At 41.7% G+C, this 23752-nt stretch overlaps 1 protein-coding gene across 7 annotated transcripts in view; it reads left to right on the forward strand.

Moving 5' to 3' along the window:
* The window catches only part of LOC109936984 (kynurenine--oxoglutarate transaminase 3), a 75889-nt gene that overhangs the window by 41029 nt on the left and 11108 nt on the right, over positions 1–23752 (forward strand). For all 7 annotated transcript variants that reach the window (XM_048601948.1, XM_048601945.1, XM_048601946.1 and 4 more), the window contains 8 exons: positions 1247–1396; positions 2028–2114; positions 4862–4993; positions 6862–6982; positions 8684–8760; positions 10066–10155; positions 20037–20223; positions 21249–21322. In XM_048601948.1, coding sequence (XP_048457905.1) covers positions 1247–1396; positions 2028–2114; positions 4862–4993; positions 6862–6982; positions 8684–8760; positions 10066–10155; positions 20037–20223; positions 21249–21322 — 918 coding nt within the window. The remainder of the gene's footprint in view (positions 1–1246; positions 1397–2027; positions 2115–4861; positions 4994–6861; positions 6983–8683; positions 8761–10065; positions 10156–20036; positions 20224–21248; positions 21323–23752) is intronic.

Raw genomic sequence — 23752 nt, forward strand, 5'->3', positions numbered from 1 at the left:
TGAGGAAGGGTCACCGGACCCGAAACGTTAACTCTGATTTTTTTTCTTCACAGATGCTGCCAGACCTGCTGAGCTTTTCCAGCAACTTTGTTTTTGTTCCTGATTCACAGCATCTGCAGCTCTTTCGGTTCCTATTAGGCTAGTGTTTAATGCCGAATTTTTAAAGAAGTTTTTGGTGAATTTACTGCTGCGGTGAATTTGAACCCATCATCCCAGAATATTCACCCAGAGTTCTAGATTCACCGCTCCAGCGACATTACCACAATAGCACTGTCTCCCCTTTATTGTGCTCTATGTTGGGCACTAGGAGAATACAGGCATCCAAATTGGTGGAATCACACAATTTGAGCTAATGTTCTGGAACACTCCAGAAAAATTCAAGGCTGTCAAATTTCAATTGGACCATTGCAATCTCAACAATGCAATGTTATTTAAAGTGGTTTGGGTTCACTGCCTAATCGGCATTACGTGTTTCTCTTTTAGTTTCCTTCCCTGCCTGAAGCTAACAGCAAAGATGTGCCAATATCGCTGCTGACTTGATTTATTACATTTTCTGCCCCTGTTTTGACCGAAAGAAATCTGATGGGCTTAGCCTCATAGTGAGTTGCCGTATCACACATTTCCTGTCCTGTCACAGCTGTATGACTGAAACTGGATCAGGGATAGTAGGAACTGCAGATGCTGGAGAATCTGAGATAACAAGGTGTAGAGCTGGATGAACACAGCTAGACCAAGCAGCATCAGAGGAGCAGGTTTTCTGAAGAAGGGTCTAGGCCCGAAACGTCAGCCTTCCTGCTCCTCTGATGCTGCTTGGCCTGTTGTGTACATCCAGCTCTACACCTTGTTATCTCCGACTGAAACTGGACACTGAATTGGACCATTGTGATTAGGTATCTCCTTCAGGCAATACCAAGCAAATTATCTAATTAAAAACATTGGCTCATTCTCTTTTTTTAAAGTGAAAATTAAATTAAATAGTCATATCTTTAAGTCAATTCGGTCTCTGCTTCAAATGTGTTTTTATTTTACAAAGACAAAGGCTTTTGCTACTGAACTTTGGTCAAATAAAATAATTGCATATAGATGCAGTTAGTTTGATCAACATTGTTGGGCATTGTACTGCAGGAATCTAAAGGCCAACTTGTCAACAATAACTACTCAAAAATAAAGCTGCCTGACAGAATTTACATGGTAATGTTATTATACTGTTTAGCTCTTATTTCTGTATTTTGTTCTTTAACACAAGGGTCACCCTCCATTAGTGAAGGCACTTGCCGAACTATATGGACACATATGTGGACGTTCCATCGATCCAAATAAAGAGATTTTGGTAACAGTTGGTGCCTACGGTTCTCTTTCTAACGCTATACAAGGACTGGTTGATGAGGGAGATGAGGTAAAAATGCATGCAGTTTTTTGTGTGTGTGTGTGTGTGTGCATGTGTGTGCGTGTGTGTGCGTGTGTGTGCGTGTGTGTATGAATATGTGCTAATCAACACAAACAGTGACAGTACAACAGCACCCTCACGATTCATGGGTTTGTCCAGTGAGTGACCAAGACCTATGACCAGGACACTGCCAGTTTTGTTCTGTGATGTGGACTGATCTCACCCATCCACCCGGAAATGAGGTAGGCTGGATTCTAGTGTCTCTAGTTTAGGGTAAGTTTGTTCTTTCTTTCCCCAAAACCACCAGAGGTTTTAGAGGATATTTGCAGCTGGTTTTTGGATGAAGAACTAAACTGACAATTGGACTGTTAAATGTTAAAGACACAGTTGTATAAAAGAAGACAGCAGGGAGTTCCCCAACCAATATTGTTAAAACATATTATCTTTTCCTTTATCTGATTGGTTTCTTGGGACCCAGCTGTATGCAAATTGGATCCTATGTTACAAAGTTGTTACATCGGTTATTATTCTTTGGCTGGGTAGTGTATTGGATTGTCCTTAGGTTATGAAATATGTTTGTAAAAACAAGTTGTTTTCTTTCTAGATGGTGAGCCTAATTTTAATCTATTTTTAATTTTAGGTGATTATCATTGAGCCATTCTTTGACTGTTATGAGTCAATGGTTAAAATGGCTGGAGGAATCCCAGTCTTCATCTCATTAAAGCCTGTGAGTATTTAATCCAACAGAACTGACTAAGATAAAACTTAATGTTTTCCATTAAGATTTGGCAGTTCGTGTATCATTTTATGATTTGTACTTTAATCATTTCTGTTGTCACAAACTGAGTGTTTCAAAATCAATGGGTAACTGTAATGATCAAGCCCATTCATTTTTGTTCCCAAGTGTGACGCTGTAATCTCTTCAGTAAAAATAGGTCTATATTATACTTTTCTCCAAAGGTGGCACTGCAGCCTTTAAAGAGCAATATTACAAAAATGTTTGTTGCATCAAATCATAGAATGGTTATTGAAAGAGGCCATTTGTCTTACTGGACCTGTACTAGCTCTCAGCCAGCCCCACTCCCTGCATGACCCTGAATCCTCCAAGTGTTTTCTCTTCAGGTGCTTTCCAATTCCCCTTTGAAATCCACAGTTGAACTGCCTCCACCATACTCATGGGCCTGAGTGCTCGCTGTGTAAAATAAACTTTTCCTTATGCCCATTTTGTCATTCACTTTAAATCAGTGTATTCTGGTTCTCAACCCTTCCATCAATGAGATCAGTTTCTTCCTCTTTACTCTGTCTAGAGTCCTCAAGATTTTGAATGCATGTCACAAATTTCCTGTCAACCTTCTCTCCTCTGTGGAGAACAAAGTCAGCTTCTCAAGTCTGTCCAAATAACCGAACTGAGGTAGCCAGATTTTTAATCAGTAAGGTAATCAAGGGTTGGGGGGAAAAAGCAGGAAAGTGGCACTGAGGATTATCAGATCAGCCATGATCCTGTCTATTGGTGAAGCAGACTCAATGTGCTGAAGCTGCAAAGCTTGATAGAAAATGCAATGTCGGTTTTAAGGCTGTGGCCTTAGTGAGTGTAGAAGTGAGGGCTTCAGCAATGGACATCATCTGGAGGAGCAAATGATCCTTCAAATCTTCCATAATAGCTATAACAATCCTCGGCCATTGGTGACAATGATGAGAACCATTTCGTACCCAAGTTGTGAATTTAGCTGCATTAACTGAAATCAACACTAGCTGTTTATTTCCGAAACTGACACCCCTTTAGGGTCAGCTGAGATCGTGTAAGAACCATGCAACACTGCAGATTTAAAATCCAGTAAAATGGAAGTTCATTTTATGACCAGTTTTGTTTTTTTTTAAATCCTGCAAGAGTAGTTGATCCAATTTCACTACTTAGACCTTGGTTGGTAATTTTATTTCTAAAGCTAAGTAGACATTAAGAGGTTGTTTGTTTGATTGGGGAATCTAAAACATAATCTCAGGAAAAGGTGTCAATTATTCAGAATTGAGGTGAGTGAAAATATTTTCACTGAACCTTTGGTATTCTCCATCCCACAGGGCAGTGGATACTACATTGACTCTAGTCAAGGCTGAGAGACATTTTCGATTTCTTAGGCTAGTGCTTCCAAATTTGTTCCTAATGTGACCCAACTTAATGTTTAAGAATTAGTGACATTCTGTGTTTGAGGTGGTGTCAGAAATGATTGCAGGAGGACGAGAGAGTCCTTGGCATTGTGTTTCCACCTTTGCTTAATAGAAACCTCTAAAGATTGGTTCTGTTTATTGGAGGATGTATCCCAGGACTGTCCCAACAGACAGATGCACAATAGAGGGTCAGCAGCTGTTGCTACAGAGAAGCACAGCTACAACTTCCTAACCCCAGTTTGCTGCAAGATAACCACAGAAATGATACAACACAGGTGACCTTTCACACCTCTTGTCCATGCCGACCCAAAGACACCCTTTCTAATCCCATCTTCCTGCACACGGCCTGTAGTTTACAGCAGTTAGGGTGCACATTCGTGTGCTTTTTAAGAGCATTTAGGGTTTTCTATATCCTGGTTACTTTGTCAGAATCAGTATTGTTGAGACGCATAAGGAGGCCATTCAGCCCATTGTGTCTTAGCACCAGCTAATGAGCATCATCACCTAGTGCCAACCTCCTGCTTTTCCCCCATACCCTTGCACACTATTTGTATTCAGTGTTATTCAATACCTGCTTAAAGGCTTCAATTGACACATTTCCAGGCAATGCATTCCATATCTTAACTACTCACTGTATGAAAATATGTTTTCTTACATCACCCTTGCTTCTTTTGCATTTCACTTTAAATCTGCAAATCTATTCTCGTTAGCGTAGTCCTCTTGAAAGCAACATGACAACAGTTGTTTCGGGTGGTGAGAAAGCTACTGAGGTCGGAGTGCTTGACTGGGACTGGGTCAACCAAATGGGAGAATAGGAGATTAGGTTAGTGGAGGGTGGAATTGATGAGCAGGGGGTCGGAGGGGTGGGCGTGGTGGGACAGTTGTTGAGTGAGGGGCCAATGGTTTTACTACAACTATTTCAAAGATTCTGATGGAGCACAGGAGCCAAGAGTCACCCATGCACATTCATTAGATCCTTGGTACCTGTTTCAAGACTGTCCTGACAAAGTCTTCACTTGACAATTTCCACCGCTACCTAAGAGCTGATGACCCTAGTGCTCATACCATGGTCTGGGATCCCCTGTCCTCAGAAAACAAATGATTTGGGGAACTAGTGGGAAAATGAAGTTGAGGGAGAAGATCAGCTGCAATCAAATTGATTGATTGATGAGCAAGCTTGAGGGGGTTGCATGGTTTACTTCCCCTATTTGCTGCGTTTGAATGTTCTTAAATATTTCCTACTATTTATTTGTTGTAAGCGCTAGATTGTCTGCTGGAGGGCTCAAATATACCGTTTGTGTCTTCATTTAGGTAAAAGAAAAAGTCGAGCAAGGCATGAGTGATAGTGGAGATTGGGGACTTGATGAAGAAGAACTTTCCAGTAAATTTAATTCTCGGACCAAAGCAATAATCATTAACACGCCCAATAATCCGTTGGGCAAGGTACGGCTTCAAAATCTAATCGTTGACTTTCTGAAAAGTTAGGCATCAAATAATAATCTATCAGATGTGCAAAGGAAACCACCTTTTATGTTAAGGGCAGGACTTATACAATTAGTGGTAGGGCCCTGGGTGGTGTTGTGGAAGGGAGACCTAGGGGCTCAGGTACGTAATTCTTTGAAATTTGTGTCACAGGTAGATGGGCTGTTAAGAAGATGTTTGGCATGCTTGCTTCATTGCTCAGACCATTGAATATACCATGGAGCGTACAAATTTGAGGGGTGACCTTATAGAGCTTTATAAGATCATGAGGGGCATAAATAAAGTGAGTAGCAAAGGTCTTTTCCTTAAGATGGGGGAGTTCAAAACCAAAGGGCATATTTTTGAGGTGAGAGGAGAACGATTTAAAACGACATGAGGGGCAACTTTTTTTACACGGAGAGTGGTTATTGTGTGACTGCCAGAGGAAGTCATTGCTGCAGGTACGATTACAACGTTTAGAAGACATTTGGATAAGTACATGAATAAGAATTGTTTGGAGGGATATGGGCAGGTGGGACTAGTTTAGTTTCAGAACATGGACTAGTTAGACCGAAGAGTCTATTTGACGCTATGACTGTATGTTGGATCACAGGTTCTGCATGGACTGCATCAAAAACAGTACCCTTGAATTTAAAATTAAATCAAACAACCGTGGTTAGTGAATACTGAACTCCATTCACATTCTTCCCGTTGAAGACACCCTCATGTGCTTGGGGAAGATGCTTCAACCATAAGACATCAGTCACTATTAGATTATGTATTTCAGTTCAAAGGGATTTAATAGATACTTTTGACCACTTTGTAGGCTATAACACATCTAGTAATTTAATTGCCTTTGATTTGATTTGATTTGTTATTGTCTCGTACCAAGATACAGTGTAAAGTATTGTATTGTGTGCCATCCTGGCAAATCATACCTTACATAAGTATGTCAGGGTAATAGAACAGAATGCAGAACATAGCGTTGTAGTTACAGAGAAGATGCAGAGAAAGATCAACTCTAATATATGAAAGGCCTGTTCAAAAGTCTGATAACAGCAGGAAGAAGCTGTTCTTGAATCTGTTGGTACGTGTTTTCAAATTTTTACACCTTTTGCCCAATGGAAGAGGGTTGAAGACAGTATAACCGATGTGGGGCCTTTGATTATAGAACATAAGAACCTGGAGCAAGAGTAGGCCATCTGGCCCTTCGAGCCTGCCCCACCATTCAATAAGATCTTGGCTGATCTTTTCATGGCCTCAGCTCCACATACCAACCATAACCCTTAATTCCTTTACTGTTCAAAAAAATTATCTATCTTAGCTTTAAAAACATTCAGTGAGGAATAGGGTTAGGGCAAGCGTTAGGATTAGAGTTATGTGCTGATCATTGTTGAATGGCTTGAGTGTTCCTTTTGCTGCTGCTTTAAATCCTGGACATTTTCTTAATCAACACTATGTGCTTCTGTTTTCTGAAAGTATCATAGCTTCCGTTGCAGCTGTCTTATCAAATGACGCTTATTCTTCAAATCAAATTACAGGAAGACATTCTGTTTGTATTACTGCCCTTAAAAATAAAAATGATGATGATGATACAAGGCCTGAAGTCTTTTTGATAAATAAACTGGCATGCTTCTTGGATTGCAGTGCTGTCAGTAATCCATTTGTTTTGATAGATTAGCCTGAGTTTGCAATGTTGTGTGCTATTTGATTGCTTTTTTAAAGCTTGGTTTTTGCAGCATTTTAAAAGAACAAGTTTGTTTGGTTTTTTTAATGCACCAAATCTCAAGACTACTGTTTTGGCTGGAGTTCCCTTTCATGTTCTAATGTAGTGTGGTTCATGCATTTAGATATTTAAAATGGAAGAACTGAAGATGATCGCAGACCTGTGCATTAAGCACGACGTTCTCTGCATCAGTGATGAGGTGTATGAGTGGCTCGTGTACAGTGGACATAAGCACATCAAAATAGGTAATACCGAGAAAATGGGCTTGTACTGGTGTATGCACACATCCTGCAGCAATGATCAGCTGTATCAGCCCTACTCCCTGGTATCCTTAAACTTTTCTACTTCTCTCTCCCCTTTCTGAGGCAATCCGTTAAAACCCACACTTTTGAAAATCATTTAGGCACCAGTCCTAATATTTCTTCCTTTGGGTCAATGTTGGTCTCTGTCAGTTTTCGTATTCTTGTGGAAAGCGGAGGGCTGTGGGACATTTTCCAATATTAAAAGCTTTATATAAATGCTAGGTCTTTTTAAGAGGCTTATAGAGTCAGGACAGGAATTCATATCTTTTTATTAGCCATTATCTAAACATTTTCCAAGAAAACCCATTGAGGTAAAGACTGCTCAGCGAAGGTCTCAACCCCAAATAAGATACATCAGGAAACATTTCTCAGGTTTTCTGAGACTCACTGCCTCGAGGTTTCTGGTTGATGGTTAGATGCACAGCGTTATGTTGTGACTGTCCTTGAGCCACTCGAGACCAACCAGCCTGTCAGTCCCCACCTTTTAATAATAAATGGCAATTGTGTGGTTTGTTATTGAAATGGATCTTCTTCATTGGGGATTTTACTAGGCTTCATTTTTTTTTTCCCCAACTATGGCTATGAAATGCTTTCTCTTTTTGCCTTTGTTCTGCCCAAAAGCCTCCCTGATCGTTGCTGGTGATGAGAAGGAAGAAATATGTCCTGCTGTTAGGCCTTCACAATTATGGTTTGATTTGACAGATTTACACGAATACTTTTGGGTTGTTCTTTGAGCAAGATCAATTCAAATTCTGGGAATAGCTTAACCTTGTAGTCCCTCTTAAACTCCCTTTTCCAGCATTGACTGACATTGGGAATTGTACAATGCCTTAACCAATAGACTCATGCAGCACGGAAATCGTAAACAATGGCAGTTTAGTCAGTGCTGGCCAGAGGAATGGAGTAGAAAATTGATGAACTGTAATTAAGATACATTTGCTCAACGTATTGAGAAACCATATTGCGTTACTTAATCTGCACATTTAGTTCCACAAATGTTATGTTATACTAAACATGCTGCCGTCAGCAAAAATAGATGACTTTGTTCACTTCTGCTTGCTTTTTCCTGTATTCAATGTAGTAATTGAAGGTTTAAACCATTTCCTTGACTAGGAATGCTCTTATTGTAGTTTTCACTCCTCAGCCTTAAATTCCTTGGTAATTATGTTTCCAGTGGGTACCAAATGCTCCTGATATTTTATCCAGATAGTCAAGTTTCACAGTGAGTCCAGGCAGCTGAGGCTTGATTTCTCACTTTCTGCCTTTGCAATGTACAGGCAGCACTCCTTTGGCATACCCTGTCGTTGAACATGCAGTGTGGGCTTTGGCAGGGTTGGATGTTGGGTGGGATAATGGCTGAAAATCTGCTAACCACTTGGCCATTTTACCAAGGGGAGCAGAGATTCCTCATTAAGCTTAAACCTTCGCCAACATTCAAACCACAGGACATTGGATAGTGGTCAGAAGCAGAGATTCCAACAACATCTCTCCAGGATTTACCCACACTCTGCCTTGACAATCTGAGCTAATTAGAGCCTCTCATGTTTTTACTATATTGAGGTACACTTCCTTATGTTACTTAGCTCTTCAATAGCATTAGGTGGCCAGTTAATTTCACATTCATTTTGCCTTTTGCCTTCATAGCAACTTTGCCAGGAATGTGGGAAAGGACTATTACCATTGGAAGTGCTGGGAAGACTTTTAGCGTGACTGGTTGGAAGGTGAGTATTTTAAAAATATACCTGTTTGCTTGCTTGTTTTAAACTGTAAATGAGTAGCTCACATAATGTTCCACATGGAGACTCTTTCAGCTAGAGTCTTCAGAAATAAAGTTCTGATCATTTAGCTGTGGCTCAGTGTGAAGCAACCTTGCCTTTGAGTCAGAGCATTCTGGGTTCAAAACTCACGTGAACAAGGTGCACTACTGAGGTGAAATGTAGCTTTAAACCAAGGCTCCATCTCCTGGTTCTGAAGAAGAGTCACTGGACTTGAAATGTTAACTCTGTTTCTCTCTCTCCACAGATGCTGCCAGACTTGCTGAGTTTCTCCAGCAATTTTTGTTCCACCTCTCTCTCTCTCTCTCTCTCCCTCGGATCAATGCAAGAAACCCCCAGCACTAATTTGATGTAGAACAGGGGACATATCCAAAGTTCGTGGGCACTATGTAGTCTTTAATGAACACAACTCAAAACTGATAATCTAGCCATTATCACATTGCTGTTTGTGCGAGTTTGCTATGCACAAATCACTTTGTCTCCTACGTTACAATAATGACATTACTTCAACTTTGTGCAGCTTAAATATTTTAGGAGCATGGCTTTCCAATTCACATCCAGCAGCAAAGTGCCATTCATAGTAAATGTAAATAAAGATGCTCGGCCAAAGAAATGAAAGTACACTTGGGAGGAGACCTTGAGAGGAACCTTCAGAATGCTGACTGTGTTTGAAATTTTGCAAGGATATTTTCTCCCTTTGTTTTAAATACTTCACTGTCATTTGTCCAATTGTAATCTCCCTTAAGGGATTGTCCTATCTGTCCTGCATGTATCCATTCTCTGCACTTCCTTTTAATTTCCTGGCAGATAACTATTAATCAGAAAGCTATTTTAAATTGTGCTGAAATTAGTCTGACCTTACTTTAAGGCAAATCTTTGACATTGAAGCCTATCAAATCTTCTGAGCTAATGACCTTAAGATACAGCAAAGGGAGCTCTTTATTTGCAATCATTTAAAAGTACAGTTGGTTTGTGAATGTGCATCAAGAGCTATCACAAGAGCAACTGCACATGTGCAGATTAGTCACATTGGCCATTTTTAATGGTGACACCCTATTTCCTGCAGTGGGAACAAATACTTGGGAATAGTTAATTGGCTTTGAAACATTTTGGGATGTTCTAAGATTGTGAAAGATGCTATATAACTGAAAATCTTCGGTCTTTTTCATTTAAAATAATGGTCAGTTGTATTTTACAGAATGTGGTAGAATGAACATTTATAGTGTGGCTTTTTTTAATCTCCTCTGACAGCTTGGTTGGTCTATTGGTCCAGCGCACCTGATAAAACATCTTCAGACTGTTCAACAGAACACCATTTATACTTGCAACACTCCTGTTCAGGTAGGAAGATCTTTTAATTAGTGACAACTACAGAAATCAATCAGTACTCAGTGTTTGAATGGGTTATTCATAGAAGATTTCATTCCAGGACGTTGGTCCCTCCACATCTGTGATGCCAGCTCTTGGAGACAGCTATCCAATTAGTTCCACTTTCAGTCTCATAGATCATAGAATAGGTCATAGAATCCCTACAGTGTGGAAACAGGCCCTTCGGCCCAACAAGTGCACACCGACCCTCAGAACATCCCACCCAGACCCATCCCCCTATAACCCACCCAATCTATACATTCCTGAACACTATGGGCAATTTAGCATGGCCAATCCACCTAGCCCGCACATCTTTGGACTGTGGGAAGAAACCGGAGCACCCGGAGGAAACCCGCGCAGACACGGGGAGAATGTGCAAACTCCACACAGACAGTCACCCGAGGGTGGAATCAAACCTGGGTTCCTGGCGCTGGTCTCATTCTCCATTGTGCTGGGATTTGAATCCATGTGAATAATTTATCTAGTGCTGTTTGGAAGTGACTTTGATTCTGTTTATGTTTGCTTGATTGTTTAACCTTTATTAGCTACTAAAACACTTTAAATGTGTATGTGATGTTGTTCAGACACTGGGACTGTATATCTTTTAACTAAAAGGTAGTTGCAATGTCAACCAACCAAAAATAGCTACGAGTATTCAGTTCATTTTCTCTGCAGCTGCATTCTGCGTACATTAGAAGTTCAGCTGCTTCACTTATCGATCAGACTGCGATGTAATTTCCTTGTACTCCCTTTTAAACTCAGCTGCTGTGTTGGGTCCCAGACCTTGCCCAATGCAGCTCTCTAGTTGATTGCTCGGAACCTCCTGTGGTAGTCAGACTGGATCCTTGGAGGAAATAGGAACCCTGATCATGAAGAAAATCTCCTCTTTTGCCATTGCTTGCACAGCTGGGCTGTGTGGCTTTTGTTTTAAATTTGCCTGACTTGTTCTTGAATTAAGTTTGTAAATACAGCAATGTTGGCATGTGACAGTTTTAACGGACTCCAGATGCAGCTGACCTTAGGGCTTTGGAGCAAGTTCCTTATTTTCATTGCCTCCTAATGTTGTTAATTCACTGATATTTGAGGCTTTCAAAATGCACTCGAATTTTTGTTTTCTTTAGTTTACGTTTTTGAGGAATTATATTCAGGTGGAAGGATGTCGAAGGTAGTCTCCTGTAATCCGTGGATTTATTTTGGATTAGGATTTTCCTCCTTGTTGCTGGTAGCCTTGTATCTCCGAACATAACTGCCGATTTATGTGGCAGCTTCCATTTTTTTAAGATCTGAGTCAGAAATATTTCACAAATGGCGCAAGGAATTGTGAGACTGAGCATTGGGAACCAGCAGAGGCTCGGCACTTCTCAACCGGTTTTCTCAACTGAGTTCAAATAAATGTTGTAGAAGTGATCACATTCATGTGGGCTTCTCAATTATTCACACTTCTCCTTCAAAAAATCTGCAAAAGTAATTGTGCTATTAGGACATTTGGACAGCTGAGTAGCAATCAATTTGGGAGCCTTGCCGTCCAAATATTTTTGCCATTTCATGAGTGCATAAATGTTCCAACTAAATGATCATTTGCTTGCACTTTGCTCAATAACCACTTCTCCTCTCACCATTTGCTAAACAATGCCTTGGACTTCTTGACATTCTCTTAATTGTAAAATTCACTGTTTATAGCGATATTTCAGACCTCTGACTAGCAGTGTGCAGGGACAGAAGGTCCTGGGGTTAATGTGCATATAATGATTTCTAATTTATCATTAAGACCTTGTGACGCAAAGCTTGATACTGCTTGATAGACAAATTGTTGCCATTTTCGATGATTTCTAGCAAACACATCTCAATCATTAAGGTCAATGCAGGTAACTTGTTTCCCCTGTGTGGGGAGTTTAGCATCAGAAGGCCTGATTTTTAAAAAACGGGAGAGTGCCACTTAGGGATAGTAGGAACTGCAGATGCTGGAGAATCCGAGACAACAAGGTGCAGGGCTGGATGAACACAGCAGGCCAAGCAGCATCATAGGAGCAGAGAGGCTGACGTTTCGGGCCTAGACCCTTCATCAGAAAGTGCCACTTAGGACTGTGCTGAGGAGAACTTTTTGTTTTGCTCAGAGGATTGGAAGCTTTGAAATTCTCCACCAAGAGAGCTATGGAAGCTCAGTTTTTAAGATAATTTAAAGTAGAAGTTAATTGATTTTTGATTATAAATGGCATTATGGGGATGGAATGGGTAAAAGGCCTTGAAGTATTTGATAAGCTGTGATCTTATTAAACAATGGAGCAGGCCCAATGGGCTGAATGGGCTTGTTTCTGTTCCTGTGTTCCTATTTTCAATCACTATTAAAATTCTGGGTTGGCTTTTGCTATTTTCCTGAGTTAACAGATGCTGCAGGTCTTAACCTGATGGAACATCATTTCAAGAAGGAAAGGGAATTCCTGGCCTGGAGATCATTCTGAAAGTTCCACTTTGGAAGAAGTAATACAATTTTATGTTTACTGTTTTGCATACGCCTCAGCCAATGCATCTCGTTTTGGGCTGTTTTTAATGCATAATATTTGATGGGAAGCAAAGCAAGCCATGAGCTTGAAGTTCAGAGAAGCACATATTGTAACAAAGTAGCCCTTAGTTGATAGCACTGCCTCTAATATCTATGTATCTACTAAGGTCATATGGACGAAACACCATATATTTAAAATATTCAGTGCAGTGCAAGAAAGTCATTGAAACCTCTTGTGTCAAGCTCTGTCTATGGCAAAGTGCACTTGGGAAAGCATCAACATTAACCTGCAGTATCTGTTATGGTTTTGTTGTGAAATGGATCACCAATGAAATGAAAAGATCTGTTTGTAAATTAAATCCTTTCACTTCCAAACTCTCCCTGTTTTGTTTCATTTCTACACTTGAGTATATTTGATGGAATGTCAAAAAGCTCACTGATCCAGATCTGTTAATGTCCAGATAGTCAGAGAGGCCTAATGTATCCTGACAAGTGATTGCTGAGACCCTTGGAGATGGTTACATAATTGCCTAGGATGTTTGAATTTGCAATGGGCAATTAATTGGCATCTGAACCCTCCAAAAATTTCTCTTATTCTCTGAAATCTGAGACTTACATTGCTTAATAGTTGGCCAGCAAACATTTAGAAAAATTAAAGCCGGCCGACGATAAATTTCTCTACCCAACCTTCTCACTTTATCCCCTTGCCACTCACTTTGTAGCCCTTCCTCACCCCCTCATCCCTTTATCCACTTACATGACATTATTCATTTATTGATTCACTAAAAAGGTGTTTAAGCTAACCAGTGTGTTATTCGATGATTTATCCGATTGCTAGTTATTGCTTAATAAAAACCGAAAGAACTGCGGATGCTATGGAAAAGCTCAGCAGGTCTGTTTTGGTTCTGGTGACCCTTCCCGTATAACCCTTCTCAGTTCTGAGGAAAGGTCACTGGACCTGAAAGGTTAACTCTGATTTCTCTTCACAAATGCTTCCAGACCTGCTGAGCTTTTCCATCAACTTCAGTTTTTGTTGTTGGGCCAGTTTTTGCTTGACTGTCTTACTCTGAGGATTCAGCTGGACTAAAGATTTGCTCCACATTTCCTGGTCCTATGGTGTCTGAAGTTGGGCCCAGAAACGTGGGAGGCAGGTGCAGGCTAATAATGTAGCTTTTAGCAACTTTTAGCATAGCTCCATTTGCAAGCTCTAATCATGGTGGGATACAACCCATGATCTCATCAGGTGAGTTAATGCTTTGAGGGAGATTAAAACAAAAAGCTTCATGGAACCGCTGTTTAAACTATTCCTATTTCATCCGCTTCTTCCTCTCCTGCAGGCCCAACCAGTCCCCCTCCACTGACCCCCTTATCTGCCTAACCGAACTTGTCCTTGCCCTCAACAACTTTTCCTTTAACTCCTCCCACTTCCTACAAACTAAAGGGATGGCTGTGGGCACCTGTATGCATCCAAGTTAAGCCTGCCTCCTCGTAGGATATGTGGAACAAACCCTCTTCCGCAGTTACACTGGCACCGTCCCTCACCCCTTCCTCCGCTACATTGATGACTGTATCGGTGCTGCCTCGTGCTCCCATGAGGAGCTTGAACAGTTCATCAACTTTACTCACATCTTTCACCCCAACCTCAAATTCACCTGGACCATCTCTGATACCTCCCTCCCCTTCCTGGACATCTCTGTCCCCATATCCGGTAACCGTCTCAGCACCAATATCTATTTCAAACCCACCGACTCCCATAGCTTCCTTGACTACACTTCCTCTCACCCACCCCCCAAGAATGTGATCCCTTACTTCCGATTCCTCCACCTCTGCTGCATCTGCTTCCAAGATGGAGCATTCCACTCCCAGACATCCCAGATGTCCTCCTACTTCAAGGACTGCAACTTCCTCGCTCCGTAGAGCCGTAATGCCTTCAACCACATCTCTTGCATTTCCTGCCCTCAAACTCCATCCCCCCAAACAAAAATAAGGACAGAGTTCCCCTGGCCCTCACATACGCACCCCACCAACTTCCACATCCAGTGTATCATCCTCCGCCACTTCCGCCACCTGCAATCCGACCCCACCATCAAAACGATATTTCCCTCCGCACCCCACCTGCCTTTTGTAGGATCTGCTCACTCCGTAACTCCCTTGCCTGCTTCACAGTCCCCACCAGCCCCACCACACCCAGCACCTTTCCCTGCAACCGTAGTGGGTGCTACACCTGCCCCTTCAGCTCCCCTGTCACCACCAGACAAACTTTCCAAATCCGACAGGGATTCACCTGTACGTCCTCCAACCTGGTCTATTGTACCCATTCTTCCCGATGTGGTCTCCTCCACATCACTGAGCCCAAGCACAGACTCGGTGACCAATTTAAAGAGCATCTGTGCTCTGTATGTTATAATCAACAACACCTTCCAGTTGCCAACCATTTTAACACCCCCTCCCACTCCCTGGGTGACATGTCCATCCTGGGCCTCCTCCAGTGTCACAATGACACCACCCGCAAACTGGAGGAGCAGCACCTCATATTCTGCCTCGGGACCTTACAGCCTGATGGTCTCAACGTAGAATTCACCAGTTTCAAAACCTCCCCACCCCTGGCCTCACCCATGTCTAACCCTCCTTCTCATCCCCGCCTCCTTAACCTGACACAATCTGTCCATCTTCTCTGCCACCTATCCGCACCACCCTTCCCACAGACCAATCCCTACCACTCCCTACCTACAACCACCTATCACCATCCCACCTACCTTCCCCCAGCCCCACCCCTCCTCCCTCTATTTATTTCCCAGCTCCCTTGCCCCTCCCCAATCCTGATGAAGAGTGTAAACCCAAAACATTGACTTTCCTGCTTCTCTGATGCTGCCTGACCTGCTGTGTTCCTCTAGCTCCACTCTGTATTGACTCCTGTTTCATGTGGTTTAATGACATACTTGGTTTTGGTTCTTTATCTTCTCCTTGACCTGCCTATAAGGTCAAAGGTATCTTCAGGTGTAGACTTCAAAGGAACACTATATCCATTATACGTTAACTAAATACTGCTGTACTTAGTCATAGATATACCAGACTCTGACTTATAATTACATGAGGTAAGGACTAATATATCTTTGACTGTTCAGGTCCATGCTGTAAGGTGGCCTGGAGCAGAGTTTGAGAGTTCAGAGTGTTCTAATTCCACCCACTTTGTCAATTTATATTCATGATGAACAGCTCCATGACAACGTTGTAAGGTTGCTCCAGGACCCTAACTCCCTTTTGAAGAACACTTCTTATCTCCTTGTCAGAAACATTAATTATCACAGATATACATTCACAAATGAATTATCTAGAATCATAGAATCCCTACAGTGCCGATAGACACCATTTGGCCTATTGAGTCTGCACCGACCCTCTGAACAACATCCCACCCAGACCCAAACTCACCCCCCAACCCTGTCTCCATAACTCTGCATTAACCATGGCCAATCCACCTAGCCTGCACATCTCTGGACACAACGGGACAATTTTTTCACATCTTTGGACTGTGAGGGGAAACCGGAGCACCCGGGGGAAACCCACGTGGACACACGGGTTTGAACTGGGTAGATTATTTGGTTTAACAACATTTCCTGAATGTTTTCACTTTGTTTCTCCCACCTGTGTCTAAGTCTTTGAATTGAATGATCTATGTTGATAGGCAGTCAAAGAAAGTCTATAAGAAGGTATAGAAAGACTTGAGATAAAGTTGGTGATCTTAGCATTAGACACAATTGTTCGATCCCGTAGGAAATATTTATTCCATCAACGTGTTGTTCTGCAAGTGAAGAAGCTTGTTCCCTTACAGTATTGAAGTGTTTTTCAAGGTTCTGCTCCAAGGCGTGAATGCACATGTTGAGTTGAAAATTATTTAATTTGTTTACAATCCGGAAGCTGATTGAAGCCTGAAGAATTGTGTTTTCTAAATTTGCTAAATTGCTGATCTATTAAATTGATATGCAATGAACCTAATAGTTTCCAAAATAAATATAAGATAGTCACTGAAAAACAAAGAAATTCAGGAAAATCATTATTACTCAGAAAATGGTTAGAATTGTGAACTCAGTACTGCATGAAATAGACGATCTAACTTGTATAAATACGTTTAAAGAGAAGCTACTTAATCACGGGAGGAGGAAATAACGAGTTTCAATGATAGGTGGGGAGAGAGTTCCAAAATTTTGACCCAGTGAAACTGGAGGAATTGCAATATATTTCCAAATCATAATGGTGAGCAGCTTGGAGGGGAACTTGAAGATGGTTGTATTCCAATGTATCTGTTGCCCTCATCCTAGAATTTGTTGTCTGATGATCCCTGGTGAATTTCTGCAGTATATCTTGAAGATGGTACACAATTCTACTACTGTGCATCAGTGGTGGAAGGAGTGAATGTTTAAGGATATGGTGTCAGTTAAACAGACTGTTTTGCCCAGGATGGTGTCAAGCTTCTTGAGAGTCATTTAGGCAAGTGGGGAATATTCAGTCACACTCCTGATTTGTGACTTTCAAATGATGGACAGGTTTTGGAGAGTTGGGAGGTGAATGTTAGATCTCATACTTTCCAATGAGTGTCTGAGTCATGGATTGGTTTCAGGTAACCTTTATTGCAGCTTTATTTTTGGTACAGCTTCATATCTCCAGAGCGATAGGGCACATAGAAAGCTTCAGAATGTCTTAACTTATCCAGTTTAAACTTAGAGCGCACATGCTCCCCCCTCGCCCCCTTGATTGCGATTGGTCAGCAGCACTTAGTTATCCCTTTGTAATTGGCTGTCTGTTACAGCATCTTATACAGTTTGAGCTTGCGTCAGCAATTTACTTGACACTGTGTAACTGGTGATAGTCCTTAACCTGAAGGAAGTACTGCTGCACTCAACAATTTCAATGTATTTCCTATTAAGCTAATCATATCACTGAACGCCAAAGAGATGTACAGGTTTGTGGTCCACCGCTGATTCTCCATGATTTCATGATGTTACCAAACTCTCTTATCTCCCTGTACTGATATGGGGGGGAGGAGGAGGGGGGCGGGGGCGGTGGGGTCTGCTCTTACCATCTGAGACCGGTTTGAACCTTTTCCTCTGATGCTTTTAGTGAATTTTTGTATATAGATGGATCTTTAACTATATAGATATCTATATCTGTAATTATCTAAAGAACCTTAACTAAAACATACTCTTAGAATTGTAACAGATTGTTTAAATAATTTGAGAGAAACAACTAATTAGTGTGAAATGTTCTTGTCTATGTCTTATGTATAAGCAGCTGCAGCTGCACATTCCATCTCAGTCCAGTAAGCTTGAGTCTACAGAGCTAATATTGTTCTACTTGTGAAGACTACATTAAGCAAATATTTTTCCCAAACCCTGTAACTACTGTCAGCCGTTTTCTGCTGTGTTAGCCATGGGAAGCCAGTGGCCATTTTGTACCGCTCAATCATGGGCAGCCCTAACAGTGAGTTACTTATTGTAAGATTCCTAGCCTCTCACTTGTTCCTGTAGCCACAGTATTTATATGGCCAGTCCAGTTCAATTTCTGGAGAATGGTGACGTTTATAGTTGAGGATGTGGTGATGATAATGCCATTGAATGCGTTCAACTGAGTGTGGCATCACAGATCCCTAGCAAAACTGGAATCAATGGGTAATGGAGGAAAACTCTCCAGTGATTAGAGTCATACCCGACACATAGGAAAATTGACACAAGGTCAGAAGTGGGGATGTTCGTTAATGATTGCACAGTGTTCAGCACCATTCGCGATTCCTCAGACACTGAAGCAGTCCATGTCCAAATGCAACAAGATCTGGACAATATCCAGGTTTAGACAGACAAGAGGCAAGTAACATTTGCACCACACAAATGCCAGCCTATGACTGTCATCCGCAAGAGACAATCTAATGAAGCATGATCTACCCCTCACAAATCCATGCTGACTATCACAAATCAAACTGTGCCTATCCAAGTGATCATAAATCCTATCTCTCAGAGCCCTTTCCAATAATTTGCCCACCACTGAAGTAAGACTAACTGGCCTGTAATTTCTGGGTTATCCCTATTCCCTTTCTTGAACAAGGGAATGACGTTTGCCACTCTCCAATCTTCTGGCACTATACCTGTGGACAGTGAGGATGAAAAGATCATCGCCAAAGGCCCTACGATCTCTTCCCTCACTTCCCATAGAATCCTTGGATAAATCCCATCAGGCCCAGGGGACTTATCTATCTTCAAGTTCCCCAAAATTCCTAGTCCATCTTCCTTAATAACATCCACCTCCTCTAGCCTACCAGCTTGTTTCACACTGTCCTCCCCTACAACTAGGTCCCTCTCAGTTGTGAATACCGAAGAAAAGTATTCATTAAGGACCTCTCCTATCTGTTTAGCCTCCGTGCACAAATTCCCTTTACAATCCTTGATCAGCCCTACTCTTTCTCTGGTCATTCTCCTATTCCTCACGTACTTGTAAAAAGCCTTGCGGTTTTCCTTGATCCTATCTGCCAAGGTTTTCTCATGCCCCCTTATTGCTCTACTAAGCCCTTTCTTCAGCTCCTTCCTGGCTAACTTGTATCCCTCTAGAGCCCTTTATGATCCTTGTTTCCTAAACCTATATAAGCATCCGTTTTCCTCTTAACTAATCATTCGACCTCTCTTGAGAACCAAGGTTCCCTCACTCGACCGCATCTTCCCTGCCTGCTAGGGACAAACATATTGAGCAGGAAGACAATGTCTGTTCCCATTTTATGTTACCCAGTTCTTGCCTAACAGAATTATAATTACTCTTCCCCCAGTTATAAACCTTACCCTGCTGTATGTAGCTATCCTTTTCCATGACTATTGTAAAAGTAACAGAGTTATGAACACTACCGCCAAAATGCTCTCCTACCAACAGGTCTAACACTTGGCCCGGTTCATGGCCCTTGCCAAGCACCAAATCCAAAATGGCCTCTCCTCGCGTTGGTCTATCTACATACTGTGTCAGGAATCCTTCCTGAATGCACTGGACAAAATCCGCTCCATCTAAACTATTACAACTAAAAAGTTCCCAATCAATATTTGGAAAGTTGAAGTCACCCATGACTACAATCCTGTGACTTCCGCACCTTTCCAGTATCTGCCTCCCAATCCGCTCCTCTACTTCTCTGCAACTATTAGGGGGTCTGTAAAAAACCCCCAACAAAGTGACTGCTCCTTTCTTGTTCCTGACCTCAACCGAAACTGACTGTGTAGACATATCATTCTCGAACTTTGTGAGCTTTTGAAACTGTAAATCTGGGTATGTTTGGAAAAAAGCTGTGAAGTACACCAACTGAGGCCATTTGTCATCATCTCGTACACAGGAAGCTGTTGCCCGAGGTATTCAGAAGGAATATGGCCGCCTGACAGATGAGGATTGCTACTTCCTGTCTCTACCCCGTGAGCTGGAAGTCAAGCGGAACCGCATGGCCCAGTTTCTCCATGCTGTCGGGATGAAGCCAGTCATCCCTGAAGGTGGTTACTTCATGGTTGTCGATATTTCCACTCTAAGTAAGTGCTTTGCCCCTTCGTTCACCTCTCTCTGCCTAAAGCACAGAAAAAAACACTGAGGATTTAGTAACTCAACACCACCACTGAGCTTTGCTCAGGTACCTCAATCTTGTACTGGTGCCAGCTGTGACACGTAGCTGGATCTGAAATATTTCCTTCCATTTCTTGAATGATCTATGAAAGTAACAGAGGAGTTTTGTTACGAATGGAAAATTGGATTAACCCCACCATATATTCGTGTCTGATTTTAGACTCAACAAATTACGAGACTCAGTGCAAGATAAATGGGTCCACAGTTCTGACTTGAAAATGATCCAAGGGTACACTGCTGACGACAGTCTGTCAGTGGGTGGTTGTGTACTACTTTGCTTGGCCATTGGATTACTCAGAAGTGGTCATGAGATTGTGTGAACGGAATACCCGCACCATATACTGGGCCGATTGCCAAGTGCTGGAAGACATTAAAACGAAAACTGCCAGACAACAGATGTTCCAGTCAGGAACTGGTACATTCACCTATGTAAACCAGTACAGTTATTATGCGATCCCTAACGTAAACAGGTTTGACAGATCTCAGCTAGGGGCAGTGGTTGAATGATCTTTTGATCACAAAGGAAGGGCAGAAGCTCCTTCCCTTGATGCTCGTTGTTCTGACACACTGAGAAAATGGCTATTTGAATTAAGGACAGTATTCTGTGCAGAGGCAATACCTCACATTGAATATGCAACTGGCATTTGTTGCCAAGGTTAACAATGTGGGGTATGGTCACATGGGTGAACCTTCAGAGGATGTAGAGTTAGGTTATGTGTTAAATTTCAGCAGTGGGTAGGCAGGAAGGAAGCTATATTTGGTGTATACACAAGCTTTTTTTAAAAGTATTAAAGTTTCCAGATTGTTTGGTCAATGGAAGCAATTTCTGTGTCTGATGCTGAATCTCAAAGACCTGAAAAATGCCGACTTGAACCATAACCCATCCAATGAAATAATGAATTTCTTCTAAACCTTTGCACAATGTTCCCTTTAGATGTCGATCTCTCCAAAATGGAAGGGAATGAGCCTTATGATAACCTCTTTGTGAAGTGGATGATTAAAAACAAGGTAAGTTCAGCTTGATTTTTTTTAATATAAAGTAAGTGTTTTCATGTTGAATAGTGTCAGTGTGTCCTCGGGTTCTCAATCAGAAGGTTGTCTGTTTCAATCCTTCTTCCAAGACCTGAGCATTAAATCTAGGCTGACACTGCATTGTCCTTTGTTGAGAGATGGCTCAGCTAATGGCACTGCCATCCTTTTGGTATTAAACTGATATGCTGTCCCAGTCTCACAAGAATGTAAAAGAGACCACAACTTCTTTAATAACAAAGTGTTTCTCTTGGTGACATGGGCAGTTCTTAACCGTTAATTAACTGTTGACCATCAAAGCTTAGGTGCAATAAGAATTTACTCTTATAAAGAATCTTCATGTTCTTAACTTGTGCAAAATTTCACAGATAATGCGATAACCTCTTTTAGAAACATCAATTCGTCATAGAGATATACAGCATATAAACAGACCCTTTGGTCCAACTCCTCCATGCCAACCAGATATGCTATAAAATCGAGTCCCATTTGCCAGCATTTGGGATTAGGTTTATATAGGATATCTGGTCGGGATGGACAAATTGGAACAAAGGTCTGTTTCCACACTGTATATCTCTGTGACTCTAATTGATGTTTCTAAAAGAGGTCATATTTGTGAAATTTTGCACAAGTTAAGAACATGAAGATTGTTTATACGTGTAAATTCTTATTGCACCAAAGCTTTGAAAATTCAAACCATTGGAATGAAATGAACTATGGTTACCGCTTCTCTTCCACTGTCGGGTGAATCATATGAACTTGTGGAGGCCATTCAGCCCATTATGTCTGTTCTGAAATTCAGCCTGATTTGCCTCATTGCCTGATCTGTATTTCATTTACTTCTCTTTGATCCATTTCCCTTGATAATCAGCCTTACTGTACAAAAAAGAACTACTTGATCTGAGTCTTCAAAACTTCATGTAAGCTGACTACCTCTGTTACCTTTTTGAGGAAATGGTGGTTCCTAATTTTAATCCTGAATGGCATAGATCTAATTTTAAATAAGTCCTAGTATCCTTCTGGTAAATTTGTACCATACCACCTTCAAAGTCAGTATACCCTTGCTGCAGAAGACTGTTCAAAGCTGAACACAGTACCCCAGAGGAGGATGGGCCAAGTGTCTATACAACTGCTTCTATAGGTATGTCAGGAATAAAGGAATGACTAGAGTAAGATTAGGACCGGTCAAGGACAGTAGTGGGAAGTTGTGCGTGGAGTCCGAAGAGATAGGAGAGGCACTAAATGAATGTTTTTCGTCAGTATTCACACAGGAAAAAGACAATGTTGTCAAGGAGAATACTGAGATACAGGCTATTAGATTAGACGGGATTGAGGTTCATAAGGAGGAGGTGTTAGCAATTCTGGAAGGTGTGAAAATAGATAAGTCCCCTGGGCCGGATGGGATTTATCCTAGGATTCTCTGGGAAGCTAGAGAGGAGATTGCAGAGCCTTTGGCTTTGATCTTTATGTCGTCATTGTCTTCAAGAATAGTGCCAGAAGACTGGAGACTAGCAAATGTTGTCCCCTTGTTCAAGAAGGGGAGTAGAGACAACCCTGGTTATTAAAGACCAGTGAGCCTTACTTCGGTTGTGGGTAAAGTGTTGGAAAGGATTATAAGAGATAGGATTTATATAGAAAGGAATAATTTGATTAGGGATAGTCAACACGGTTTTGTGAAGGGTAGGTCGTACCTCACAAACCTTATTGAGTTCTTTGAGAAGGTGACCAAACAGGTGGATGAGGGTAAAGCGGTTGATGTGGTGTATATGGATTTCAGTAAAGCGTTTGATAAGGTTCCCCATGGTAGGCTATTGCAGAAAATACGGAGGCATGGGATTGAGGGTGATTTAGCGGTTTGGATCAGAAATTGGCTAGCTGTAAGAAGACAGAGGGTGGTGGTTGATGGGAAATGTTCATCCTGGAGTTCAGTTACTAGTGGTGTACCTCAAGAATCTGTTTTGGGGCCAATGCTGTTTGTCATTTTTATAAATGACCTGGATGAGGGCGTAGAAGGATGGGTTAGTAAATTTGCGGATGACACCAAAGTTGGTGGAGTTGTGGATAGTGCGGAAGGATGTTGCAGGTTACAGAGGGACATAGATAAGCTGCAGAGCTGGGCTGAGAGGTGGCAACTGGAGTTTAATGCGGAAAAGTGTGAGGTGATTCACTTTGGAAGGAGTAACAGGAATACAGTGTACTGGGCTAATGGTAAGATTCTTGGTAGTGTGGATGAGCAGAGAGACCTCGGTGTCCATGTGCATAGATCACTGAAAGTTGCCACCCAGGTTGATAGGGTTGTTAAGAAGGCGTACGGTATGTTAGGTTTTATTGGTAGAGGGATTGAGTTTCGGAGCCATGAGGTCATGTTGCAGCTGTACAAAACTCTGGTGCAGCCGCACTTGGAGTATTGCG

Source organism: Rhincodon typus, chromosome 10, assembly GCF_021869965.1.
Source record: "Rhincodon typus isolate 14 chromosome 10, sRhiTyp1.1, whole genome shotgun sequence".
NCBI lineage: Eukaryota > Metazoa > Chordata > Chondrichthyes > Orectolobiformes > Rhincodontidae > Rhincodon > Rhincodon typus.